At 46.8% G+C, this 25,518-nt stretch overlaps 1 protein-coding gene and 1 long non-coding RNA gene across 2 annotated transcripts in view; both read right to left on the reverse strand.

Moving 5' to 3' along the window:
* Nucleotides 1-18,581, reverse strand: part of LOC144383162 (cell adhesion molecule CEACAM5-like) — a 45,292-nt gene extending 26,711 nt beyond the window's left edge. The window contains exons 1-2 of the mRNA XM_078080008.1: nt 18,261-18,581; nt 17,138-17,494 (exon numbers count right to left, since the gene is read on the reverse strand). Of these exons, the coding sequence (XP_077936134.1) occupies nt 17,138-17,494; nt 18,261-18,309 (406 nt within the window). The 5' untranslated portion in view covers nt 18,310-18,581. The remainder of the gene's footprint in view (nt 1-17,137; nt 17,495-18,260) is intronic.
* LOC120814834 (uncharacterized) lies at nt 9,057-12,564 on the reverse strand. The gene is made up of 4 exons (XR_013450548.1): nt 11,838-12,564; nt 11,669-11,723; nt 11,045-11,194; nt 9,057-10,928 (listed from the first exon to the last, which is right to left on the reverse strand). It is a non-coding gene; the product is annotated as an uncharacterized LOC120814834 (long non-coding RNA).
* Nucleotides 18,582-25,518: the final 6,937 nt, after the last annotated feature.

Raw genomic sequence — 25,518 nt, forward strand, 5'->3', positions numbered from 1 at the left:
GGGTATATGTGATGGTGGTCCTATGTGATGATGGTTCTATCTGATGGTGGGTATGTGTGATGGTGGTTCTATGTGATGGTGGTTCTATGTGATGGTGGTTATATGTGTTGGTGGTTCTATGTGATGGTGGTCCTATGTGATGGTGGTTCTATGTGATGGTGGTTCTATCTTATGGTGGGTATGTGTGATGGTGGTTCTATGTGATGGTGGTTCTATGTGATTGTGGTCCTATGTGATGGTGGTCCTATGTGATGGTGGTCCTATGTGATGGTGGTTCTATCTTATGGTGGTTCTATATGTAAAACAATTTCAGGTTTTACAATATTGTCATAACGTTATTGATTACACAGTTTCAATAAAGAACTCACGGGGGGAATAAAAGGGTTTGCAGTTGATGGAGAAAGTTTCCAGATCAGGAGAACAGTGTTTTAGGGTCACCGTTACGTCGTTGCACCAGCTGCTGTTGGAGTAGAAGCAGATTCCTCCACCCTTCGTCTTGCCGGAGAGCTCCGTGTCGCGGTCCGCTCGGAGCAGCTGGAAGCCCGCCAGCTGGACCGCGGAGTCCGGTATCAATCCGCAGAGCCACGTCTCCGTGAAGCACAAGACGGAGGATGTAGAGAAGTCTCCGTCTCTCCTCACCAGCAGCTGTATTTCCTCCAGTTTGTTGCACAGTGAGCGCACGTTGGAGAGAAAGATGCCCGGCAGCGGAGTGCGAGAACTACGCCTGCGGAGTCTCACCAGCGAGCCGGCCCGTTTTCCTCTCCGACGGCGTCTCACCGCGTGACGAAAGGTGAGCGCACCTTTGACTAGAATGTCCAGTAATTCCACGGAAGAAAGCAGGAAAGTTGGAAGTAACTCCGCTGGAGTTGTTCATCGGATGTTCAAGAGCTCATCTCTGGTGAAAGAGCTCCGGGAATCGCAGCAGGAAACATAATTAACAACAAAAACAACAACAAACGAAGCGCACCGAAGCACCGTGGCGGCCATCAACGGCGCCAACGTGCATGAAAACAACGTTCTACCTGAGGTAATTCTCCTAAAGTTATTATACCTCAGAACCAATACGTGTTAACGAGAAATACACTCAAATCGGTTTGAAGCACAGAACGTAAAAATCAAACAAACAAACAAACAAAACAGAAAAACAGTAGTCAAAAACGTGTAACGTATCATAATCACCTTCAATTTCATCCTGGTTTTCTTTTGCTGTAACTTCAAAAGGCTTTTTCCAGATTAGTGTCTGGATGGACGAGCAGCACGTTTCTCCTTCAATGAACTGAACCTTTGCTTTCATTCTTAAGTGGAATACGGACTGCAGCCCATCACACCAGTTTAACATGAAGATGAGAAGGACGAGGTGAAGCTGAGCTCTGGCCTGAAGAGGTATTACGTCAATGTTTGTTAGCAGAGAGAATGACATTCTTCTTTATATTGTGGCAACCCACGAATCAGCACCCTGGACAGCGCCTCAAGAGATCAGCACCAAGGTCTGGGGCACCGACGAGCCAGAGGTCAGGTGAGAAGGGGAAACGCCCCCCCGCCCCCCCACACTATAAAGGACCACCCATTCATGCAGCCTGGGGAACTAGACGTATAGGAGATGGCCTCACGCTGGGGGGGTTTTGGAATGAGTGTAAATCCTGTTTTCTGTGCTTCCCGCAGGAAGGGGACTGAAGGCCGAACAGCCTGTTGAACCGAGGCCTCAAAAGAGGAAGAACCTATTTTGCCCTTTTCCCTTTTTTTGTATGTCAAAATAAACCGTACCCTTTTTTTGTGTGCAGCTGGTCGTGTATCCGAGTCCTGTGATTTCACCCACACCCGTTGGTTGCCACAATATATATATATATATATATATATATATATATATATATATATATATATATATATATATATATATTACTGTATCTGAGGGCGTGTTGCTCACTGACATAATGACGCAGTACTCGTTCAATGGACACAGATTAAGCCCTTTAATATTTATCTGCATAAGATATTTAAGAACAAGTTACTGTTCTCACGCAGAAGGACGTATTAGAATGTGAATCAAAGCTGAAGTCACTCAGTGAGTGTTACTCACTAAATGAAGAGATGTCCACATGTGAATCTGATTGTTACTGTTCATTTATTTTCCTGTCAGGATGTTGGATTATTGCTCATTCAGGTTTATCGTTGGCTTGAACCTAAAGACAAAAGTTGACTGAATATTCTCCCCTTAAGTTCTCAGTGTGCTCTTCTATTCTATTGCTGAATTAAATCCACCCTGATCGTGTTTGTATCCAGGGACTCATTTTGATTTCAGAAGTGGGGGGGGGCACAAGTATTTTTAATCAAACTAGCAGTTCTTCTAGTTTTCTACTGCTACTGTTCCCTTTTTGGTTTGACTGGTTGTAAAGCATGTAGCAAAACATTATCATTCTGTGTTTCACCTTGTTAGTCATCTTCACTCCAACTCAGTAGCACCTATTTCACACTTACAGTGGCGGAGTAACAGGGACTCCTCGAGGCAACTAGCAGACCGGTTTACAACCTGATGACAGCGGGGACGGCCAATCACACGAGCAACAGCAGAGCCAATGGAGGAGCTGGTGGGCGGGTCTAAACCAGTGACGAAATTTGACGAACATTTTTTGTTAACGAACCTTTTTTCCATGACCAAGACGAGACTAAGACGATCTTAAAAAATAAAAACTATGACTAAATCTTAACTTTCGTTAACGAGACGAGACGAACATGTTGGTGGTTGAGGAAGTCACGATACTTTTCCCCCTGAATTCGCACGCAGCTGACAGACAACAGACAGGCAAAGTACGGCGGTGTTACGTACAGTGCTCTACGGGTAGTAGGTCTACAGATGTGGTGTTCTGTTTTGTGTTGTTGGTTTGGTTTTGTCTCCCCCTTCTGTTTCCATTCTCTCACTTCACAGATGTGCACACCTGGTTCCCCTCATCCAATCACCACAGCTGTTCCAGATCTCCCATCAACCGTTCCCCTTCACAGAGTCAATGTTTGTTCTCAGTGGGGAGGCTCTTCTGTGTTGAGCTGGGCCCGCGGTTTGTTGAGGGGAGGGGGTCGAGGGGTTGAGGGGCAATGAGAGAGATCGCAATGATGTGGGGGACATTTTTTAGGATGGGGGGGGGGGCAACAGCAGAGGTCGTAGTGATGCTAACACAAAATTTCACAATGGCACTGGACCATTTTTCGGGCACATCCTCATCCATTCCATCACCGTCACCCCGCTGGGGGGGGGGGCTACTGCTGCGACAGGGAGACATCTACTCTGTGTGTGTGTGTGTGTGTGTGTGTGTGTGTGTGTGTCCTGACACCATCAGCTACAGTAGGTCACCCTCAGTGCCTTACACTGTACAGGACACCATGACTCCTCCTTTGAGACAATCACGGCACGCACGTGAGATCGCCACCTTCATCCCCCGTCCTCCCTCCAACCGCTCATCAGGGTGGTAGTTTCATTTCTCTCACCCATTCTCTCCCACTGTATTGTACATTTTGTCTCAGTACTTCTTGTGTATATAATCCATAAACTTTCTGTAAAAACTCATTGTGTTCATCTGATTTTCTTCCATTCCTCGTGTGATACCATCCGCAGACACAAGGGGGTGTGATTGAGCTGTCATCATAAACGGTGTGTGTGTCTGAGTTCGTGCTCACACATGTGGGGGTGTTGTCTGTGAACATCTGTCTGAGTCTTTGTGTTTGTCTGTGTTGTCTGACGAGTCCGGCGGATCATTTGAGGAGAAATCCAAGATGATTGTTGCACAATAATTGATGAATTTATCCACACAATTCTTTTCACTGGTATGTTGTGGACACGAGCCTGAATAGAGAGTGTGTCCTCTTTGCTACAGTAGCCCAGAGAGGACAAACCAAACTGATGCACCCATCAGTCCTGACAAGTCCTGACAATCGCTCAATTCTTCATTATCTGTAGTGACCAGCAGGGGGCGACTCCTCTGCTCCCATAGACGTCTATGAGGAAATGACTCTACTTCTCTGTAGTGACCAGCAGGGGGCGACTCCTCTGCTCCCATAGACGTCTATGAGGAAATGACTCTACTTCTCTGTAGTGACCAGCAGGGGGCGACTCCTCTGCTCCCATAGACGTCTATGAGGAAATGACTCTACTTCTCTGTAGTGACCAGCAGGGGGCGACTCCTCTGCTCCCATAGACGTCTATGAGGAAATGACTCTACTTCTCTGTAGTGACCAGCAGGGGGCGACTCCTCTGCTCCCATAGACGTCTATGAGGAAATGACTCTACTTCTCTGTAGTGACCAGCAGGGGGCGACTCCTCTGCTCCCATAGACGTCTATGAGGAAATGACTCTACTTCTCTGTAGTGACCAGCAGGGGGCGACTCCTCTGCTCCCATAGACGTCTATGAGGAAATGACTCTACTTCTCTGTGGTGACCAGCAGGGGGCGACTCCTCTGCTCCCATAGACGTCTATGAGGAAATGACTCTACTTCTCTCTTGTTTTATTCCATCAGTAAACATTGTAAACATGTGTTTTTGGTCTCAGCCTCTAATTCCAATTCTTCTTCAATACAGCGTGATGCTCATGCATCCATCAATGCTTTGATGGAGTAAGTTAAACGCTTGCTCGGCACTTCCACGATGCCGCCGTGGCTCATTCATTTTTGTGCACGTCACCTGGACCTTCGTACCTTAATCACTCACCGGACTCGATGCCGTTTTACAGTGAATGAAATTCTCAGTGCCGCAGGTAAAAGTGTCCCCGGCTGTCGCCATAGCAACCCCCACGGCGCCCCCCCCCCTCTCTCTCTCTCGTCTCCACGTGTTTCCATTCCCATCACATCCAGTAGACAGGTTGCTTCCAGGAGATCTGGACGCGGGAGGTCGTCCTCTCACTATTTGATCGTTCTCAGACCATCTGAGCGCTTGTTGTGTTTTGGGTCCTTGAGAAACAGACTTGTTTTATTCATTCAGCCTTTGTGCCTGATTGGTTTTGGGTTTGCAAAGGACACAATTAACCGTTCAATCATTATCGGAAAAACATATTTGGTAAAGTATCGTTTGATAGAAGCCACGATTGAGGTGTCAAACTACATAGATTAAAACCTGTAAACGGCTGCAGACGTTTCCCTCTTGAACCATGTTTAAAGAGTAAATATATAATCAAGCATCGAGTGGTGCGAAGGGTTAAACACCATTGTGTAAAAGTACAACAACAATAAACTGTAATCTTATCTTGACTGTAACGAGATGTATTGGGAAACTCTCCGAAGCAACCACCAAGCATCCATCTCATCGCCATGCCGACCATCCGACCCAGTAGAAACCGAACCAGTGCCACAGTAGAAAACCATACAGGATCCACTCAGCAAGTCGGGGCATAAAAGAATAAACATACACGGCAATTTAAGATAAAAGAGAAGTATTTAATTACAGATTTGCATGTGCAATGTGCATGCCACTATGTGGGGTAACAAGTCAACTTCAGGAATCAAAAAAATAAATAAATATAAAGAAAAAAGTATACATATGTAAAAATATATATAGATAGATGTTTTTAAGAGCAATGTGTTTCTTTTTTTCTTCTATTTTTAAAAACAAAAAAAGAAAAAAAATCGCCCTGATAAAATAAATAAATGGAAATGACTTTGGTGATGAAATCAAAGAATGTTTGTTTGTTATATCGCCAGTTATTTCACGGGGCTTAAACATTGTGGGGGTCTTGCGAAGGTGGATAACACTTTAACTAACATTAAAAAAGTTTAAAAAATGATTTTAAAAGGGGGAGGAGGAGGAGGTTTTTCCTCGCTGAAAAACTCCCCCTTTGAGAGTAAAGCGCTGCCTGAATCTGAACCTGGTGATGTTATTCCTGTTTATTCTGGATATGAAACCCTCCTTTCTCTCTCTCTCTCTCTCTCTCTCCCACCATCTCCTTCTCTCGCTCTGTTTCTTTCTCTATCTGTTTCTACCAGTGCATTTTGTAATTTCAAACAGAACTCTTCCTAAAGAACCTGAATAAACCAGAGAGAATGCATCCTGCCCATCTTCTGGTCCGCTTTGTGGTTCCTCATCAGCATCTCACACACACACACACACACACACACACACACACACACACACACACACACACACACACACAAATGTACATTTTATTCATGACGGTTTTGGCAGCTTCCCTCACACAAAATCAACAACAATGGTGACAGAAATATTGGACTTATTTTAGTAGATTATCATCAGTTGTAATGTCTGATTTCATGATTCTGTTACTAAACATAATAAGAGATACAAGTAGAACATTCACTCATAAAGCTCATTATTTATTGCAGCAGGTCTCTTTTTCATGGATTACACTGTTTCTTCAATTACATACAAATCGTACAATAGGACTGAGATATAAATTAAAATAAAACATTTGGAATTTGACAACTACGTCTACTTCTTGTTTTCCACCATGATAACAAGTCGGCCTGTAAAATGCTGTTAGTCTTTTTAAATAGCGCATTCTTTTCACTCCTTTGAGCCATTTCTCTTATTGCTCAACCCAAAACAAAAGGGCACCATTGCCAAAGTTATTCAGGAAATTAAAAATATTAATAATATAAATAAATACATTTCAAAAACAGACCAGGCTATTTTCCCTGTCCTCCTGCTTTTGGAGTCTCTCTTTTCTTGACATTATGCTGCAAATTCTGTAAATGAGATGAATCAATGTTGTGCATAATAAACAAGTGACTTACATACTCTCTTGAAAGCTGACAACACACACACGTGAGTCAGCTTCGGACCCCCAGGAGACCAGATCAACCTGCGCCTGCACATCTGGATCTGTGAACCATTCAGTAAGGAAAGGTGAGATCCAGCAGCAGTGATGTGTTTCAACACAGAACATTCATGGTATGAAGCCATGCATGCAGCTATTACTGTATCTTAGTGAGTAAGGTACATGTTGTCAGAGCATTTGATAAATTTTATTCTTCGTACCTTTGACGGTCAAAGTGGTTCCAGGTAAACCGCTGATCCCTTCAGAGCTCCATGCTGTTAATATGAAACGCTACTCGGCTGAATCGTTCTCTCTCAGGTCTTTGATTCTCAGTGTTTCCTCTCTCGGTATCAAGGACGTCAACGCGACCTTCGTCCTGGGAGTCTTCACGAAGGTCCTTTGGTTGAGCGAGATGCTTCCAACGACCACCATGCAGAGGGCTGCACCAGAACTTAGATGTGATGTATCTAGAAGTCAGAAATGTCCACTGAATGATGACTTCACTTTGTTGCAGGACCTGGAAAAAGAATAAAAGTAGCCCCAAATCTTTGTTTCTTTCATCATCATTTTGTCTCCGTTCTTGTACCAGCTGTAGAAGGTTGGACAAGGTCGAGGACGGCTGCTCTGACCCGTCAGGTCTGCTGATGTACACTTTCCATAACAAGGTCGTCACGGTTTGGGTTGTTTCCTGTTTTATTTTGTAGTTTTCTGCCCCTCGTGTCCCCGGGTAACTTCACTTCCTACCTTGTCCTGTGATTGTTTCCACCTGTGTCCAATCACCTGCACCTTCCCAGTGTATTTAAGCCCTGTGCGTCTCCTGTCGCCTCGGTGTCTGCATGTTTCCTGCCCCTTGTGGTGCTTCGTGCTTGGTCCCCGCCTGCGTTTTTTTAGCCCCTCGGCATTTTGGAATTCATACCATTAAAGTCTTTTTGTTGTTTCCCAAAACTCTGCGTTCGAGTCCTGCCTCTGCCTGCACCCGCTTCGTGACAAAGGTATTGATCTCCTGATCTTCACCTGCATTTGTAAAACCATGAAACAAGAATCCCTTCAGAGACACCAGCAGCTTCCCAAGTGTTGAGCGCTTGGATCCGTTACCTGTGACGGACAGACGGACCCCCGGTTCGCCGGTGTACTTCCTGTCCGGTTGGTTTGTGGTGAACATGAACACAGCACACCTGTACACAGCCGAGTCGCCGCCTCTCAGGCCGCTGATCCCCAGAGAGCAGCGGTATGCTAAGCTAACTGTCCTCTACGTGTCCTGGGTCCGTTCTCAGATCCACCGGGTGTCCGTGCTGCCTGTCGGTAAAGCAGTGACCCCCTCATTGGTTCTGGGGGGGGGGGGGGGTGTATCTGTAGTGCATCTCCAAGGTGGATCCGTTTAATCCACAGATCCAAGAGGAACCGTAAGTAACTCTGCAGCCATCCTGACCCCGAATGACTGGAAGAGAAACTACAAACCACCATCACACTCATCACAGCACAAGGGGTGCAGGTGCACATCTTTTTCTATAGAGAAAAGGAAACTGAATAGTAATTAGCACAAAGTGAAATGGTGGTGTTTGTGGTGAGCGTTGGGGTGTGACGGTGCAGAGAAAAAGACAAAGGGGGAAGTGAAACTTTCTAAGTATTTTGGTCAACCGTGTTTCTAATAAAAGCCTTCATGGCGACTCAGGCTCTGTGATACAGATATAAATGTGATGAATATGAATGCAGACAGGAGGAAGATGACTGATCCACTCTCAGCTCCTCCGCTCATCCGTCTCTGTTAAAACACGTCCTCCACTATCAGCTGTCCAAGAGAGGGACGTGGGACTGAAAGACAACGTGTGTCTGTATCAGCTGATGAAAAAGTCCTGCTTCCCCTTTAGATAATTACCATGCATGAGCAGCTGGCTGTAAACCCCCGAGTTGAGATGAACAAATGTTCACTGAGGTCTGACACGGAAGAACTACAACGAAGAAGAACTAGAGAAATCTCCCACAATGCAGAGCGTATAAACAGAATAAATATGTGTTTAGTTGGCTCTAAATGGACCATAATTTGCTAAATGAACATCATGTTGTATTGAAGACTTGAAACTAGAGACTGAGACCATAAACTCATGTTTACAATGTTTACTGAGGGAATAAATCAAGAGAGAAGTAGTCATTTTAAAACACCGCTCAAAAATAATAATTCAGGTTAAGCCACTTCCTTTGTAACTGAGCTTTACTACCAGTGGTAATCACCACTTTGAGGTTTACTTGATAATCTCAATCTTCTCCCACAACACATCTGTTACACATCTGCTCCAAAACCACAGGAGAATTCAATTCATTTTATTTGGAATAGCCCAAAATCACAAATTACAAATGTGCCTCAGAGGGCTTTAAAGTCTGTACACATGCGACATCCTCTGTCCCCAAACATCACATCTACACAGGAATACTCGAGGGAAGAAACCTCAGTGAGAGCGTGAGAGGAGGATCCGTCTCCTGATGGACGGACTACGATGACGTCATGAGGACAGAATGAACAACATAATACCTCAATGTGACAGCTTCAGTCACAAATCAATTAGCAGATTCTGCGTAATAATACAAAATACAATCAACATGTTTACGAGAGGCGATAACAATCTTACACTAACGTCCGTGTCACTACTGTCTGTGTTGCCCCTCCTCCCTTGTTTTTCCCTTCAGGTGCCGATCTGCCTGCACCTGAGTTCCTGAAGAGAGCCGCCAATCACCTGAGGGCCCTGCTGTTAAAAGGGAGATCTGGAGCAGGTGTTCCTTTAGTTGTCATGCACGCACAAGAAGTGCAGGTTTGTGGTGAGAGGTTGAGGACGGTTGGTACGTTTGTACCTTGTACACGTGTGCATCACGTAGGGACTCCGGGTTAGTGGTTGGTGCTCCCTCTGTATTTTGATGGACGTTCTTGGAGAAGTAAGGGAAGCCAATTTGTTTCGTTCTAATTCTTTCTATTTCTGTTATCTTAATTTCCAAGTTGTGGTTGTTTGGCACAACCACAACTGCCCCACTTAGTAGAACCTCTTGTATTCTATTATCTGTAACTAAATCTTATTTAAAACCGTTACTTTAAAACTGAAATAGAGAAGTCCCCTCGTCCATATGACCATCAGTAATGGTTCACAGGAGGCTTCTGCCTGCTCCTTCTCCAGCTCAGCCCAATCTGCTGTCGTATGTGATTGGCTGCACATTCAAGCCGCCCCCCCCCCCCCGCCCACCCCCCCACCGTGACTCACTCTGATGGTTGAATCTGAGATCCCTCAGTGACCTGATCGATCCCTGTTCACTTCATACTACAGTACATTCAATGATCAGACCTTTGGCCTAAAGCTTCCTCACAAACGTAATAATAAAGCATCCATAATCTCATCATCTAATAGCGAGTAAACTTAACACATCTTAACCATTATGTTTAACTCAGTTCTATATGATCCAAAATCAGAAGGTTTGCCTCGCAGGGCTGTCGTACAAACTTTGCTCATCTACTACCTGACAGGAGAAGAGCCTTTTTGGAATCCATCAAGGACGGCAATTAGCATCCGTCTCCAAGTCTTAACGTTACATTGTAGCAGGTAAATGTGTGCAGTAATTATAAGACTATAATTACTATGAATTGGGTTTGATTCATATTGCAGTCACTTCATCTAACATGCTAATGTAATAACTAATATCTAACACACAAACTACAATTCTACCCTAAACATTTCTACATTATCATTTCTACCACTAGGTGCTTAAAACACTCTGAAAGTCCAATTCAGCCATTTTAAGTTGAGACAAGTTCTCATACAAAACAAAAACTTCAGTAAATATTATGAGAATCAATAGAAGCATATTGGCAATATTGGTAAAGACTATTTGCAGATAAATGTACCTGAAGACGCTTGTATAGAACTGGTAGTAACATATTGCTGATTAGTAACATTTAAAGGCTGATTACAGACTACAAGCTGGCCTCCCATTGGCTCCCTGATGCTTCTCTGATGGAAGCCTTAACGATGGTGAATATACAACATGTCAAACCTCATATTCATGCAAGTGTGTTTAAGCTGCTTAAACTCTGTACAGTAACAGACCACATATCTGTGTGGGTTCATTCTCTTGGTGCTTTGCTGACGGTGCTGTACAGAGCAGAAGAATCATCCACAGCTCCTTCACATCTCCGTCTGTGAAAGAACCGTAAACTCAGAATATTAATCATTAACACGTTCAAACAGCAATAAAACAGTGATGATCAAAGCAGAGACGGATCCATATTCAGTAAAGATTGTCACTGACTCACTCGCACAAAGTTGACACGTGAGTACAGAACTTCCTCCACCTCCTCCTTGCGTCTGGGGGGGCGAGCTGGACTGACGTTGGAGTAGAGAAGAAGATCCTCCTGGTTTCTGGAGAAGCTCGCGGTAGCATAGCAAGGCTCTGCTGGTGGGATCTGCATCAAAGAACAAGAAGTACTTATTGGATAGTATTGTTGGACTGAAGTACAAATTACCAGATAGTAGAATATCTGCAGGGCTTGTTCTCTAATGACTCCTTTGGGCCCTACAGGTTCTCATGGAGGTCTCAGGTGTTTAATGGTTGTAATTAACGTCATTGAGGTTAATGAAGTTCCATCTACAAACTGTCATCGTGTGGGAGCGACAGGTGGTGTTTAGATGGTTTGAAGAAGAACCAGGACGTAGGAGTGGGCTGAGCTAGAGGGACCTGACAAAACCTCCCAGTGGGCCGGTTTTTACCTGGAGTTGAACTCCCAGTGTTGCTGGTAACTTTTTTTTCCTAATTTAAATGAATTTGTATTATATTTTAATTGTTGGCTTTTAAATCCCCGCCTCACAGGCCTGACATGATGATCCCAGATGTTCCCAGATGTTCCCAAAGGCCTCCACACCGAGCTATTCCTCCTCACCTGAGCGTTGTTCTCTGGTCTCTCTGCAGGCCGGCTGCTTTGTGGAGACTTTTTTCTTCAGGCAGAAAAATGTATTAATGAACAAACAAAAGATCGAATCAAGTAATTCAACGACTGCTTGAATGTAAGATCCACATCTACATTTCATCAGTGAAGTTGAACCGCTCACCTGATCATGAGGACAGTGAGGATCATGATGATCACCAGGAAAATAGCAGATGTGGACGCAAACGCTGCCTTCCAACCATTGGAGGCTCCTTTTCCCACACAGGAAAGAAAATAAACAACAAATATAAACTACTAAATATGGAAGGTGAATTAATAACCAACAGGACGGAAATAAGATGTTTAACTCAGTGAAACAGAATATCTGGGACCTTAAGATCTGCTCGATGCAGATGATGAACTTTAACTCAAAATAAATATGAGTAGAACGTCTTATCAAAACAATGTAGCTGGATGGTCACAGCGGCGGCAATTTTATTGTGTCCTGTTGCCATGGCAACTGCAGAGTGTTTACTGCTACACAAACTAAACACACTCGATCAGGAGACGTTTTGGAGAAACAATCCAAACCCCCGAAAATACTACTGCTAATTCTCAAAGCTGACTAGTTAGCATGGTAGCTAACTGTTGTGTTGCTAACAGCATTGTGTTTGTTCCAGACTTGTTTCTCTTACTGAGCTGCTCCTGCATTCTTACAGCTACAGACTCTGTTCAGGTATCAACATCTTCACCTCTTCTAACGTGACTCTTCTTGTTCCTTCCACTTCTGACTTCATCATTTGATGAGACGACGCAGCATCAGACCACGTGATGTCTGCAGGACGCTCAGCTGGTGAAGCTTTAAAGTGGTGAACCGAGGGTCCAGGGTTTGATTCTCAGTGGGGTCATAGTGTATCTGCTCAGGTTCACCTTCTAGTCCACAATGCTCTCCTGCTTCACTGAGTGGAGGACAGGAGCTAAAGGCCGCGTTTACTGTGAGTCACTTCTTTAGCTGGATTGTTGATATAATGTGTGAGTGAACAGAAGAATGAGTGTGATTTACCTGAAGAAGTAATCAGACGTAAGGTGGAGTTACTACGTCCCATCTCGTTCTGGGCTTCACAGTAATAATTCCCACTGTGTTCAGCTGTGAAGTCAGTGATGGTGAAGATCTGTCCTGATGCTCGTGGTGAGTCTTCATGCTCCTTGTACCAGGTGTAGTTAGCTTTTGGGTTAGCATCAGTGCTACAGGTCAGATTCACTGAACCGCCCTCCAGCACCTCAGCAGAGGGACTCACTGACACAGAGGGACGCTGTGGACCATCTGGAGGAGACGTGTCAACATCTTATTACAAGTTAGAGTTCAATAAATAGAAGTTCATAACAAAACACTACCTCAGTAGTGATTATGTTGCTTTTAAAAAGGTTGTTTCACTCACATTTCATATCGATAGAGATGAAGTCAGATGTCTTCCTCCCCAGCTGGTTCTCAGCTGTACAGGAATACCTTCCAGAGTCAGAAGACTGGATGGAGCTGAAGACCAGCTGAGGTTCTTCACTGAGAAGATGAGGATCTGAAGTTCCATCCCCCTTGTACCAGGTGTAGTTAGCTGCTGGGTTAGCATCAGTGCTACAGGTCAGAGTCACTGAATCGCCCTCCAGTATCTCAGCAGAGGGACTCACTGACACAGAGGGACGCTGTGGAAGATCTTGAGGAGACGTGTCAACACATTATTACAAGTTAGAGTTAAATAAATAGAAGTTCATGACATACACTCCTCTTTCTCTAACCCACCTCCTACTTCTTGCATCCCATTGACTTCACCTCTATCACCCTCACTTTCCTCTTTTACCCCCCTGTCTCCTAACCAAATTCTTACTCTATTAACCTATGCCCGTCCGACCACATGCCCTCTTGACCCCATTCCATCACATCTTCTACAATCGCACCTGACCTCTCTTTCCTCACCTGTCTCATCAACAATGCTCTGTTATCTGGCTGTTTTCCCAATTTTCTGAAGGAGGCAAGAGTCAACCCCCTCCTGAAGAAACCCACCCTCAACCCTAAAGACCAAACAACTACAGACCGGTCTCTCTTCTTCCCTTTTTATCCAAAACCCTTGAACGTGTATCTTTATCGAACTCTCCTCCTATCTCCACCATAACAACCCCCTTCACCTCCACAAGTCAGGATTCAAGGCCATTCCACAGAGACTGCTCTCCTTGCTGTCTCAAAGCAACTCCACACTGCTAGAGCCGCCTCTCTCTCCTCTGTCCTCATCCTTCTGGACCTCTCTGCTGCATTAGACACAGTCAACCACCAGATCCTTATTTCCTCCCTTTATGAACTTGGTGTCACAGGCTCTGCTTTCTCCCTTCTCTCGTCCTACCTCAACGGCCGTACCTACCGGGTAACCTGGAGAGGATCTGTGTCGGAACCTTGTCCTCTTACTACTGGAGTTCCTCACGGTTCCGTCCTGGGTCCCCTCCTCTTCTTGCTCTACACCAACTCTCTCGGCGCTGTCATTCGCTCGCATGGCTTCTCCTACCACAGCTATGCCGATGACACCCAACGCATTCTCTCCCAGGTGGCGGCACGGATCTCGGCCTGTCTAACTGACATCTCTCAGTGGATGTCAGCCCACCATCTGAAACCCCGACAAGACTGAACTACTTCTCTTCCCGGGAGAAGAATCCCCGACCCAGGACCTGACGGTCAACTTTGGAAACTCCGTACTAACGCCCACTTTGGCCGCTAGGAACCTCGGCGTCACACTTGACAGCCGACTCTCCCTGACTCCCAACATCGCCGCGACAACACAATCCTGTAGATACACGCTCTACAACATCAGGAGAATACGTCCCCTTCTCACTCAGAAGGCTGCCCAGGTACTGATTCAGGCTCTTGTCATCTCCCGCCTGGACTACTGCAACTCCCTCCTGCAGGTCTCCTGCTACCACCATTCCACCTCTGCAGCTCATCCAGAATGCAGCAGCTCGCCTGGTCTTTAACCTTCCTAAGTTCTCCCACACTACTCCTCTCCTCCGCTCTCTTCACTGGTACCGGTGGCTGCCCGCATCCAGTTTTAAACATTGGTGCTCACGTACCATGCTGTGAATGGATCGGGTCCAGCTTACGTCCAGGACCTGGTCCAACCCGACATCCCGACCCGCACTCTCCGCTCTGCATGTGATAAACTGCTTGTTCCTCCTCACTGAGAGCAAAATACTCGACTAGATCACCACTCTTTGCTGTCCTGCTCCTAAATGGTCTTCAGACTAAAGACACACCTCTTCAGACTCTACCTCCACTAACACACTAACTGTAGCACTTACATTGGACTTATTACGCCACTCATCTACAGCAAATAGTGCAATTTCCTCAAATAAGCCAATTTACAATCTTTTTTCTTGTTCTCCTGAGTTTGTACCCTATGGTTGAATGCACTTATTGTAAGTCGCTTTGGATAAAAGCGTCAGCTAAATGACATGTAATGTAATGTGATGTAATAACAAAACACTACCTTAGTAGTTATTGCGTTTAAAACCAGTTTGCACATGCATTTAAAACAAGGAGCATCGGTAAACTCCAACCCTGAAGGGGGCAGAGAACTAAACAGAAACAAACAGAAGTGGTACCCTAAAATACAACCCATATTTCTGGAGGGACCGAGTCACCAGCGCGTCCCTCATCAGGCATGAGTATAAAATGTTTAGGTATTAGCTTAGCCGCCCTCTCTCAGCCGCTCATGTTCGACCACAGACGCAACTGCTATGGATTTTATTCATTTCAAATATTGTTTGAAGCAACAGTTTGTTTGCCATTTTCTGTTGATTTTGATCTTTTACCCGTAAAAGGAAAAGTAGAAGTTTAAGTTGTAATGGAAATACTTCTTTGAATTTGATTTGCTAGTGTATTTACTTAATGTGGTAAAGAATGGTGTTTAATGATGAATTATTATTGTGGAAAGTCTTTGATGTAGAATTTAGTCTACTATTTTTGTTTTAAGGTTATCAAGCTATTCCGGTTCCCACAACCATTCCGATTGAAAATAAAAGGCCAAACCGGATCCGAGTTGTCCCCATGTGATATTTGGGTTAAACAAGCCATTTTCAAATTTGGGCCGAGATGAATATAATTAACACCTGGAGAACTTGACAGTAGTGATTATGTTGCTTTTAAAGAGGTTGTGTTTCACTGACATTTCACAGGGATCAAGATGAAGTCAGACGTCTTCCTCCCCAGCTGGTTCTCAGCTGTACAGGAATACCTTCCAGAGTCAGAGGACTGGATGGAGCTGAAGACCAGCTGAGGTTCTTTACTGAGAAGATGAGGGTCTGAAGTTCCATCCTCCTTGTACCAGGTGTAGCTAGCTGCTGGGTTAGCATCAGCGCTACAGGTCAGAGTCACTGAACCGCCCTCCAGCATCTCAGCAGAGGGACTCACTGACACAGAGGGACGCTGTGGAACATCTGGAGGAGACGTGAATAAACATACTAAGAGGTTAGAAGATGTTAGCGTAGATAGTTGATCATTTGAATGAATACTTGTGTGTCTTTCTCTCAGACTATCTCTATTATTCATCACAGCAGCTGTCACAGGTGAGACTCCTGCTGGTGTAAAGTGACAATAAGCAGCCTTTAATCCTTTGTAATGTTCATATCTCCACACATTCTTCTCTTTAGATGCTGCTTGTGTCCTTAGCTGAGTCTGTCCTCTCACTTCTAGTTGTTGTAGGAGTTATTGATTGTTTCCTCCACCAGCTGACACGTCACTTCTACTTATGTTCTGGAATAATTCACTTGAGTCTTTATGAAAATCACATTATTCTGTCTGCTGATGGTTTATATTTGTGTTTCTATTAATAAGAGAATGACATAAATAAAGATCTGTGTCTCCTTTAACATTTAGACTCCAGTGTGTTTACAGCTGTGATTAGAATCATATTGTTGTGTCAGTGTGTGAGTGACTCTTCTACACGTAGACTGCAGGGGCCGGGGATTGAACCAGCAACCCTCTGGTCAGTGGACCACGGCTCCACCTCCTGAGGAACGTTGTGCTTCATCTTTTTGATGCCTCTAGTTTACATGCAGCGGTCTGGTGCCTTCATGTGAGATGTTGTTGAAGCTCCACAGGCCGACACAGTGGAGTGAACTTACACACTACAGGAGAACGTTGACCAGAAGATCCTCTTAAATAACAGGAATATCTGTCTGTAGAACCAGAGGAGACTAGAAGGGAAGATCCTCTCTCGATGTATTTTTCATTCTTGTACCAGTAGTATTCAGGATGATCAGACAGAACACAGCTGCTGTGACACGTCAGCTCCAACCAGGTAGAATCTGATCTTCTCACCTGCACCTGGAGACCTGAATCAGTGAATATTATTTATTAAAGTGTCAACATTCACAGAAGACATTTATACTCTAGTTTTCTAGATGTTGAACATTTGTAGATGATTAATATGTGAATTAAAATGTTACCTGTGACATTCAAAGTGACTCCAGGTGAACCAGTATATTTCTCTCCTGGTTTGTTTGTCATGAATCTGAATTTGTACTCAGCTGAGTCGCTCTCTCTCACGTCTGTGATGGTCAAATAAAAACTCTTCCAATTTCTATAATATCCATACATCACACGGCCTGAATACTCAGAGTCTGTTGTCAGATCCACAGGTTCACCATCTTTCTCTTTAGTGAACCAGAATCTGTCCTTTATATCCAGGTGATCTTTTCCAGGTGGGTGTGTGTAGGTACAGCTTATTTTCACTGTTGATCCTTTTACAGCACAGACGTCAGTCTGACGGTAATTCACTCTCCATCCATCCTGACTCTGTATCACTGTAACACAGCACATCAGGAACCACAGTCACACTCAGAACAACATCACAGGACACACTCTCATTGGTAGTTTACTGAAGAGAAAAGATATTATGAGAAATATGAAAATCATTGAGTTTATAGATAGTAATGAAAGAGTCCACGATGTCCACATGGACTCTGCAGCTGGAAGGAACAGCGACGTATTGAACCTGTGGACCTGAAAAAGCTCAAGTTGAAGTATTAGAAGGGTTTGGTTGATGAGAAGAAGAGTGTCTTTGCTCTGTGCTCTTCTGTCTGTGGTCAGTCTGCTGCAGAGTGGAGATGGAAACTGTAGAGAAATGCAGAACTCTGAGGGGAACGATACTGTGACATATAGATCACACCTCACTGAGGACACGGCGCTCAGCATCCGGCAGTGAATCAATTATCTGTGACACGGATCAAAGCTACGAAATGTCCCTCAAAGAGACACTGAACAACCAGGAAGAGAATAAAAAGGACCAGAAATACACAATAAAATGCTCCAAACAGAAGAACAAACGTCGTCAGAGACTCGGAGTGAATAACAGCCTCTAAATGTGGTCTAATGCAAAGAAACGCTGCTGAACGATTAGAGGAAGTTCAACAGAGACAAATTATTCAGAGCATTTCTTCTTTGTTAATGTTCATTTAGTCATTATTTGTGTGTGATGACATCAGACCTGTGTGTGAAGTAAAAACACAGCTCCCTGTGTGTGTGTGAGGTGTGTAACGGCCTCACAATATAAATATAGAAGTACAGTACCTTGTACAGAGAGAAGGAAGACGACTAATCCACCGGCTGATGGACTCATAGCTGCTCCTCTGTGTTCAATCAGCAGATCAGAAACTCTTTATTCAGTAAGTCACCAGAAACACGTCTACATTAAAGAGGAGGCTGATGTCTCTGAGGTCAGCTCGTCTCTTCTGGAGTTGGTAACAAGCTGCTGTTCAACACCCAGCAGAGCTTCCTTCCTCTTTCCGTCATTAGTATGCATGAGCTGCAGAACAAGAAGCTGCTTTAATGTTAACGTCTTACTTCTGCTAAAAGGAAACATCATAAAAGTGTTGTTAATATGTGAAGATCATCTTGATGAACCTGTAAGCAGCATAAACGTCTCTTCATTCTCTGTAATAATTCACATTAAGTGAAAGGATGCAGTGTGACGTCCTCCTGTTAACATGTAGATAAATATGTCCTCTCTGCAGCTCTTCATACGTCTTCCTCACATTCACTGCAGGACACAAACAACACAAACAAGCTGTCAACACACACAAATGTTGGTTTATTCATTTATTGTTAACACATTTCCATTACAATATGAAAGTGTCTGTTGAGGACAGTGTGTAGTGTTTAGTGACATCTAGTGGTGAGGTTGCAGACTGCAGACTCCTCCCTTTACTAAGTCCTTCAGGTAATGTGGAGATGAAAAAGGCTCCCAGTGAACATATGAAACGCTCCTCTAAAGAAACTTCTTAGTGATGAAAACATGGTTATTGATGGGAAAATTAAAACAAGCTTCAAACAGTTTGGGGGGCAGGTGCTCAAACCAAAAGGGCAGAAGTGTCTTTCTGTTTTTGGAGTCTCTCTTCTCTTTGCATTAAGCTGCACATTCTGTAAATAAGATAAATTAATGGAGACAGGAGACAGACAGAGTCTGGCGGAGAAGCTGGAGCCGGACGCACGTCGATTAAGGCATAATAGAGACCTGTAAAATAAAGACTGTTAAAACGCCACGCTGTTTCCTCGTCTTTCCATGTTCCCCCAAGGACCGCACGTTACAGTGGCGCCCAACGTGACTCGTGGATAGAAACGGCGGACGAAAACCACCAGCAGGGGATGACAGCCCAGCCAATTGTGGCGCTCGGTCGAATGATCGGCGACCTGGCGGCCATCCTGAGGGAGCAGGCGGACGCCAACCGGCAGTTCCTGAGGGCGCTCAAGGTGGGGAGACAAGCCCAGGCGCTGGAGCATCTGGCGGCACGGCCCGCGGCCGTGCCGCCGACGCAGGGGCCGCGGCTGCGGGAGAGTGGCCCGTCCGGATTTTAAAAGGGCCATGGTGGATAGACTGGAGCTTTTGCCGGAGGACCACCGCCGGAGATTCTGCGAGGCCAGGCTGGGCCCCGGGGACCGACCATTCGCGTACGGCCAGCGGCTGAAGGACGTTGCCGCAAGGTGGTTGCAGCCGGACGGCGCAGGAGGGGTCCACGGCGTGATGCCGTGATGCTGGAGCAGTACGGGGAGGGGCTCCCGGTCCGGACAGCAGCGTGGGTCCGGTGCCACCGACTAGCGACCCTGGAGGCGGCCATCACCCTGGCGGAGGACCACCTGGCGGTGCATCTCAGCGGGCAGAGTGACCTGCAGAGTCCGCCGGCGTCGCCCGACCAGGAGCTGACGGGGTGCCTGACGCTTACAGGGGGGGGGGGGCTGCGGGGGTGCGTTTACGACCGACAGGGCTATGCGAGATGTGTGCTGTGCTCAGCGGTGACGCGGGGTCGTCCGACGCTGCAGACGGGGAGGGGGAGCCCGCAGAGCCTCCCGGAGAGACTCCGCCGGCTCCCGAGTTTCGCTCCATGCAAGATTTTCCACTCGAACAGTCTGGTGACGATAACCCCGGAGCGCACGCGGATATCGCTTTGTGTTAGTTCTTGTGTATTACCCAACGCGTTGTCCGGAGGCAGTGCGATTGCGCAATGTCCCTACAAAGAGCGTCGCGCAGGCTCTGTTTCAGGTCATCTCCCAAGTTGGAATCCCTAAAGATATTCTGACTGACCAGGGCACCTCGTTCATGTCGCGCACACTGAGAGAACTTTACGGGTTACTGAGCATTAAGTCCATTCGTACTAGCGTGTAAGAATGAGATCCAGTACGTCATGGACCTGCGAGCAAAACTCCACACACTGGTCCGGATGTCACGAGAATTCGCTGTTGGCCCAGGAGCGACAACAACGGCTGTACGACAGAGGGGCCAGGATGCGACAATTCACACCAGGAGAAAAGGTACTTGTATTACTTCCTACTTCCAACTCTAAACTCCTAGCAAAGTGGCAAGGGCCCTTTGAGGTCACACGGCAGGTGGGGGATGTCGACTACGAGGTGGTGCGGTTTGACAGGGGCGGAGATACACAGATATACCACCTGAACCTCCTGAAAGCCTGGAGGGGAGTGGAGTCTGTCTCTCTGGTCTCTGCTGTATCGGAAGGAGAGGAGCTGGAGCCGGACGTTCCAAAAGCAGGTAATCGTACCTCGCTCCCTCGAGAGGGCCAGAGGGCGGACGTTGCCAGGTTGCAGGAGTGGTTTGCTAATGTGTTCTCTCCCTTGCCAGGCCGGACCAACCTCATAGTGGACAGAATCGAAACGCCCCCGGGCGTGACGGTAAGGTCACGATCCTACAGGTTGCCAGAACACAAGAAAGAAGTGGTTCGGAGGAAATTGGAGAGTATGCTGGGACGGGCGGGGCTCACCGCCAACCCGGGGAAGTGTGCGGTTGGACGGGTGGAGGTACGGTATTTGGGGTACCACTTGGGGGGCGGGCAGGAGGTGGACAAGATGGCAGCTATCGGTGCCTGCCCGCCCCCCAAGACAAAAAAAGAGGTGAGGCGGTTCTTGGGGCTGGCGGGGTATTCCAGGCGGTTCATCCCCGGCTTCGCGGACCTCACCAGCCTCTTGACCGACCTGACCCGGAAAGGTGCGTCAGATCCGGTCCAGTGGTCGGAGCAGTGCCAGCAGGCGTTTGAGAAGGTAAAGCTCCTTCATCCTCCTAACTTCTCTCTCCCCTTTATTCTGGAGACTGATGCGTCGAACAGAGGGCCTTTTTGTCCCAGGAGGTGGGGGGGGGGTGGACCGCCCCGTGGTGTACATAAGCCGGAAGGGGGGGTAGGCTAGGCTGAACGGCTCCCCGGCCTAAGTCGGGTGGTGGGGGCATGTGGTGGCGGGCGTGGTTTGGCTCAGCTGCAGATGGGACGGAGAAGGGAGTGGCTCGGGGAACGGTGCCCGGAGGAGGCATAATTGGCCTCACGTCTGTATGTTCTGCCTTAAGAAGGGGAGATCCGGCGACAGGAGACAGAGTCTGGCGGAGAAGCTGGAACCAGACACACGTCGATTAAGGCATAAGAGAGACCTGTGAAATAAAGACTGTTAAAACGCCACGCTGTTTCCTCGTCTTTCTACGTTCCCCCAAGGGCCGCACGTTACACCTACCTTTTAATTTGTAGAAGTGTAAAACTGCCTTTAAATTCTCTTCCTGTCTCCCTGTGTGTCATGTTTAATGAAGAGAGAGATACAAACGTCAGTAATCAGCTGGACGAGGCTTTGAAAATACGTCCTGGGTGGTATTTATTGTGTAGCTGTCGTGATTAGTGTCGAGTGAGAAGAGAGAAGAGAGTTCTGTCTTTATTGAAACAGTGTTGCGCCTCAGGATCAGCGGCGGCTCTGCGCATGCGCACGTGACTGTCAGTCTGGAGTGACGTGTGTCTCCTCTGCGCTCTGACTGCAGCTGGACTTCTGTGAGACGCGCTGAGGACGGTAAAGCCTCGTTAAACGCCAAACAATACGTCTCCCACGTCAGACACCGCAAAAGTCTCCAATTAAACCAGATAAGGTCGCCGGATTTGTCGCGAGTCGCTTCTGGCAAAAAGTCGCCAAGAGGTTTGGGCCAAAACTACGAAGGAGCCCGCGCATGCGCATATCTTACGTCTATACATTAGCTCATAATTTCGACTTTAACTTTCTTCATTTTCATATTTGTGTAGCGGGTACAAATATGTACTACGGCTTTAAGACTGACGTGAACGCGGAGAAGAGAGAGAGGGAAAACGGGAGTACGAGCGGCGAAAAGGAGGCGATGGTAGTGTGAGGTTTTGTTGCGATTATCGGAGGCTCAACGAAGTGACCTGCAAAGATGCTTACCCACTGCCGCGTCTTGATGAATCGCTTGATGCGTTAGTGAAGGCACAGCTGTTTTCAACCCTGGACTTAACCTCAGGCTATTTCCAAGTGGCCATGGATGATGCAGACCGAGCGAAAACCGCAGTCACCACCCCGTTCGGGCTGTTTGAATGGTCAAGGATGCCATTTGGGCTATGTAACGCCCCGGCCACATTTCAACGTCTGATGGGCGTGGTGCTTGGCGAACTGACGTTCGAGACTCTGCTCGTCGATTTGGATGACATCATAGTCTTTTCCAGTGACTTTGACACCCATTGCGAGAGACTGGAGGTCGTCTTCAATAGACTGAGGCAGCACGGTTTGAAACTAAAGCCCAGTAAGTGCCACATCCTGAGGCCCGAAGTGAAGTACCTAGGCCACATAATATCCGCTCGAGGCATCCAGGTGGATCAGGAGAAAGTGCGTGCACTGGAGACATGGGCAGCCCCTAAGTCCGTGAGAGAGGTGAGGCAAGTCCTGGGGTTCATGAGTTACTACAGAAGATTCGTCCCAAAGTTTGCTCACCTTGCCCGTCCCCTCCATGCTCTGGTCGGGAAAGGAGGTGGAGCCGGCCCTGCCGAGCCATTTAGATGGAGTGACGCCTGCCAACATGCATTTTACGAGCTGAAGTGTAGCCTGATGAACCCGCCGGTCCTTGCTTACCCTGACTTACCCGGCCTATCCTTCATACTCACCACCGATGGAAGTCTACAGGGCCTAGGAGCCGTATTAAGCCAAAAACAGGGGGGAGTCGAGCACGTCATTGCCTTCGCCAGCCGAGGTCTGCGTGGAGCTGAAAAGAATGACAAAAACTACAGTGCTTTTAAATTAGAGCTGCTCACTCTAAAATGGGCAATGACCGAAAAATGTAAAGAATATCTAATGTACTCCAAATTTACAGTTGTATCCGATCACAACCCGCTGCGATACCTGGGGTCTGCCAACCTAGGAGCGGTGGAGCAGCGCTGGGTAGCCCAGCTTGCAGAGTACAATTTTGAAGTCTGCTATAAGCCCGGGCGTCAAAACGCAAATGCTGATGTCTTGTCCAGATTCCCAGTGGACACAGAGCCAGATGAAGAAGATACAGGAAAAGACTTCATACGCATAGGACCGGATGAGGTACGTGCCTGTCTATGGCCAGGGCCTGTGGAAACAAGGGGCGTAGTCAGGGTGGAAGAGGTCATACAGAATGCCATAAAGGGAACTGTGAGTGGCTTCAGCTGGCCAGAGATAGAACAGGAGCAACGACGGGACCCCTGTGTCTGGCCTGTCCACTCAGCTGTGTGGAATCACAGGAAGCCCACTCTCTCGGAACTAAGGGATGTGGACCCAAGGCTGAAGCGGCTCGCCCAACAGTTTGAGCGGCTGAGCCTTCAAAAGGGAGTCTTGTTCCGTTCTGTCTGTAATCCAAGAGACAGAGACGAAATTGGGTAGTTAATTGTCCCAGAAAGTCTGCAGCGTCGAGTGTTTGAAAGTCAGCACGAACATGGTGGTCATTTTGCAGAACAGAGCACCCTTGAGCTCATGAGGCGGAGCTATTATTGGCCGACAATGACCAAAGATGTGCAGAGTTGGATTAAAGAATGCAAACGCTGTACCCTGGCAAGAGATGTATTATTAAGATTAAGGGCCCCATGACATGCACCAACATTATGGCACCCCTTGAGGTTGTGGCAATGGACTACACCATGCTCGAGAGATCCAACGGGGGATACGAAAATGTGCTTGTCCTTACCGACATGTTTACTCGGTTTAAAGTTGCGGTGCCGAACAAAAATCAAACTGCACATATCACGGCCAAGAACCTCCTAAAGCCCTGGTTCGTTCATTATGGATGTCCGGCAAGACTGCATTCAGACCAAGGGCGCTGCTTTGAGGCTAACGTGATAAAAGAGCTTTGCAAGATCTACAGAATAGGGAAGAGCCCCACCACGCCCTATCACCCTCAAGGCAATGGCCAATGTAAAAGGTTCAATCGAACCATGCACGAGATGCTGAGAACTCTGCCTGCTGAGAAGAAAAGGAGGTGGGATGAACACCTTTCTGAGCTTGTCCTTGCTTACAACAGTCGCATCCATTCTTCTACAGGTTACTCACCCTTTTACCTGATGTTCGCCAGGGACGCAAGGCTGCCGATGGACATTTTAGAAAGAAAGCACCTGGAGGACGAAGAAGTGGATGATCTGGATGACTTAACTTCTCGTGGTGGGTTAAGACCCACCACGAGAAGTTAACAACGGCAGTGGAAGTTGCTAATTCTGCGGCTCAGGACGCGTCTAGAAGACGGAAAAGAGCCTATGACCGCAGAGCTGCTGGGGCTCTCCTGAGAGCTGGAGATCGCGGTCTTTTGCGCAATCACTCCCATCGGGGCAGAAATAAGATAGGAGACAAGTGGGAACAATTTCCCTACATTGTGGTCAAACAGAACCACGGGGACATCCCCGTTTACACTATTCGTCCTGAGAAAGGAGGCCCCTCCAAAGTGGTTCACAGGGACCAACTCCGAACCTGTACATTCCAGTCAACCCCGCCCCGTCCCGTAGACCGGCACCAGCCCATTAAGGACACCCTGACGTGGACACGGCTGCCCCGACCTCATATGCATCCCTGCCACTGCACACACGCCCCACACAAACACAGGCATGGGGGGTAGGGAAGTAGTGGGGGAGCACTCGAGTGATGGGGATCAGGTTGATGATGAGGCCATAGGTGAAGTAGCTAGGCCCATACATCAGGAGCTGGGAACTATGGGTGGGTCCGATGCAGGGAGTGAAGGTGAAAGTGAAAGTGTGGCGGAGCCAAGACGGTCTCAAAGACGGACCCGGGGTACAATTCCCTGTAGATTCAGGAGTGATTATGTTTTGAAATAATTTGTGCATCTGCAAACGTTTTATACTTCATGCATGTCCAGGTATTTGAGTATTGAACAAAAGTGAAAAGTGTTATGATGCTGTGTTTTATAGTTGCCTATTTTTGTGAGGCACTCCTATGTACTGGTTGAAATGTTACCTGTGGTGAGAACTTATCTGTAAGTGCTGTCATATGGATTGACATGTTGTATTTTTCTTTCTTCTGTTTCAGGGGTCGCACCGTTGGT

This window comes from Gasterosteus aculeatus, chromosome 9, assembly GCF_964276395.1.
Source record: "Gasterosteus aculeatus chromosome 9, fGasAcu3.hap1.1, whole genome shotgun sequence".
Lineage (NCBI taxonomy): Eukaryota > Metazoa > Chordata > Actinopteri > Perciformes > Gasterosteidae > Gasterosteus > Gasterosteus aculeatus.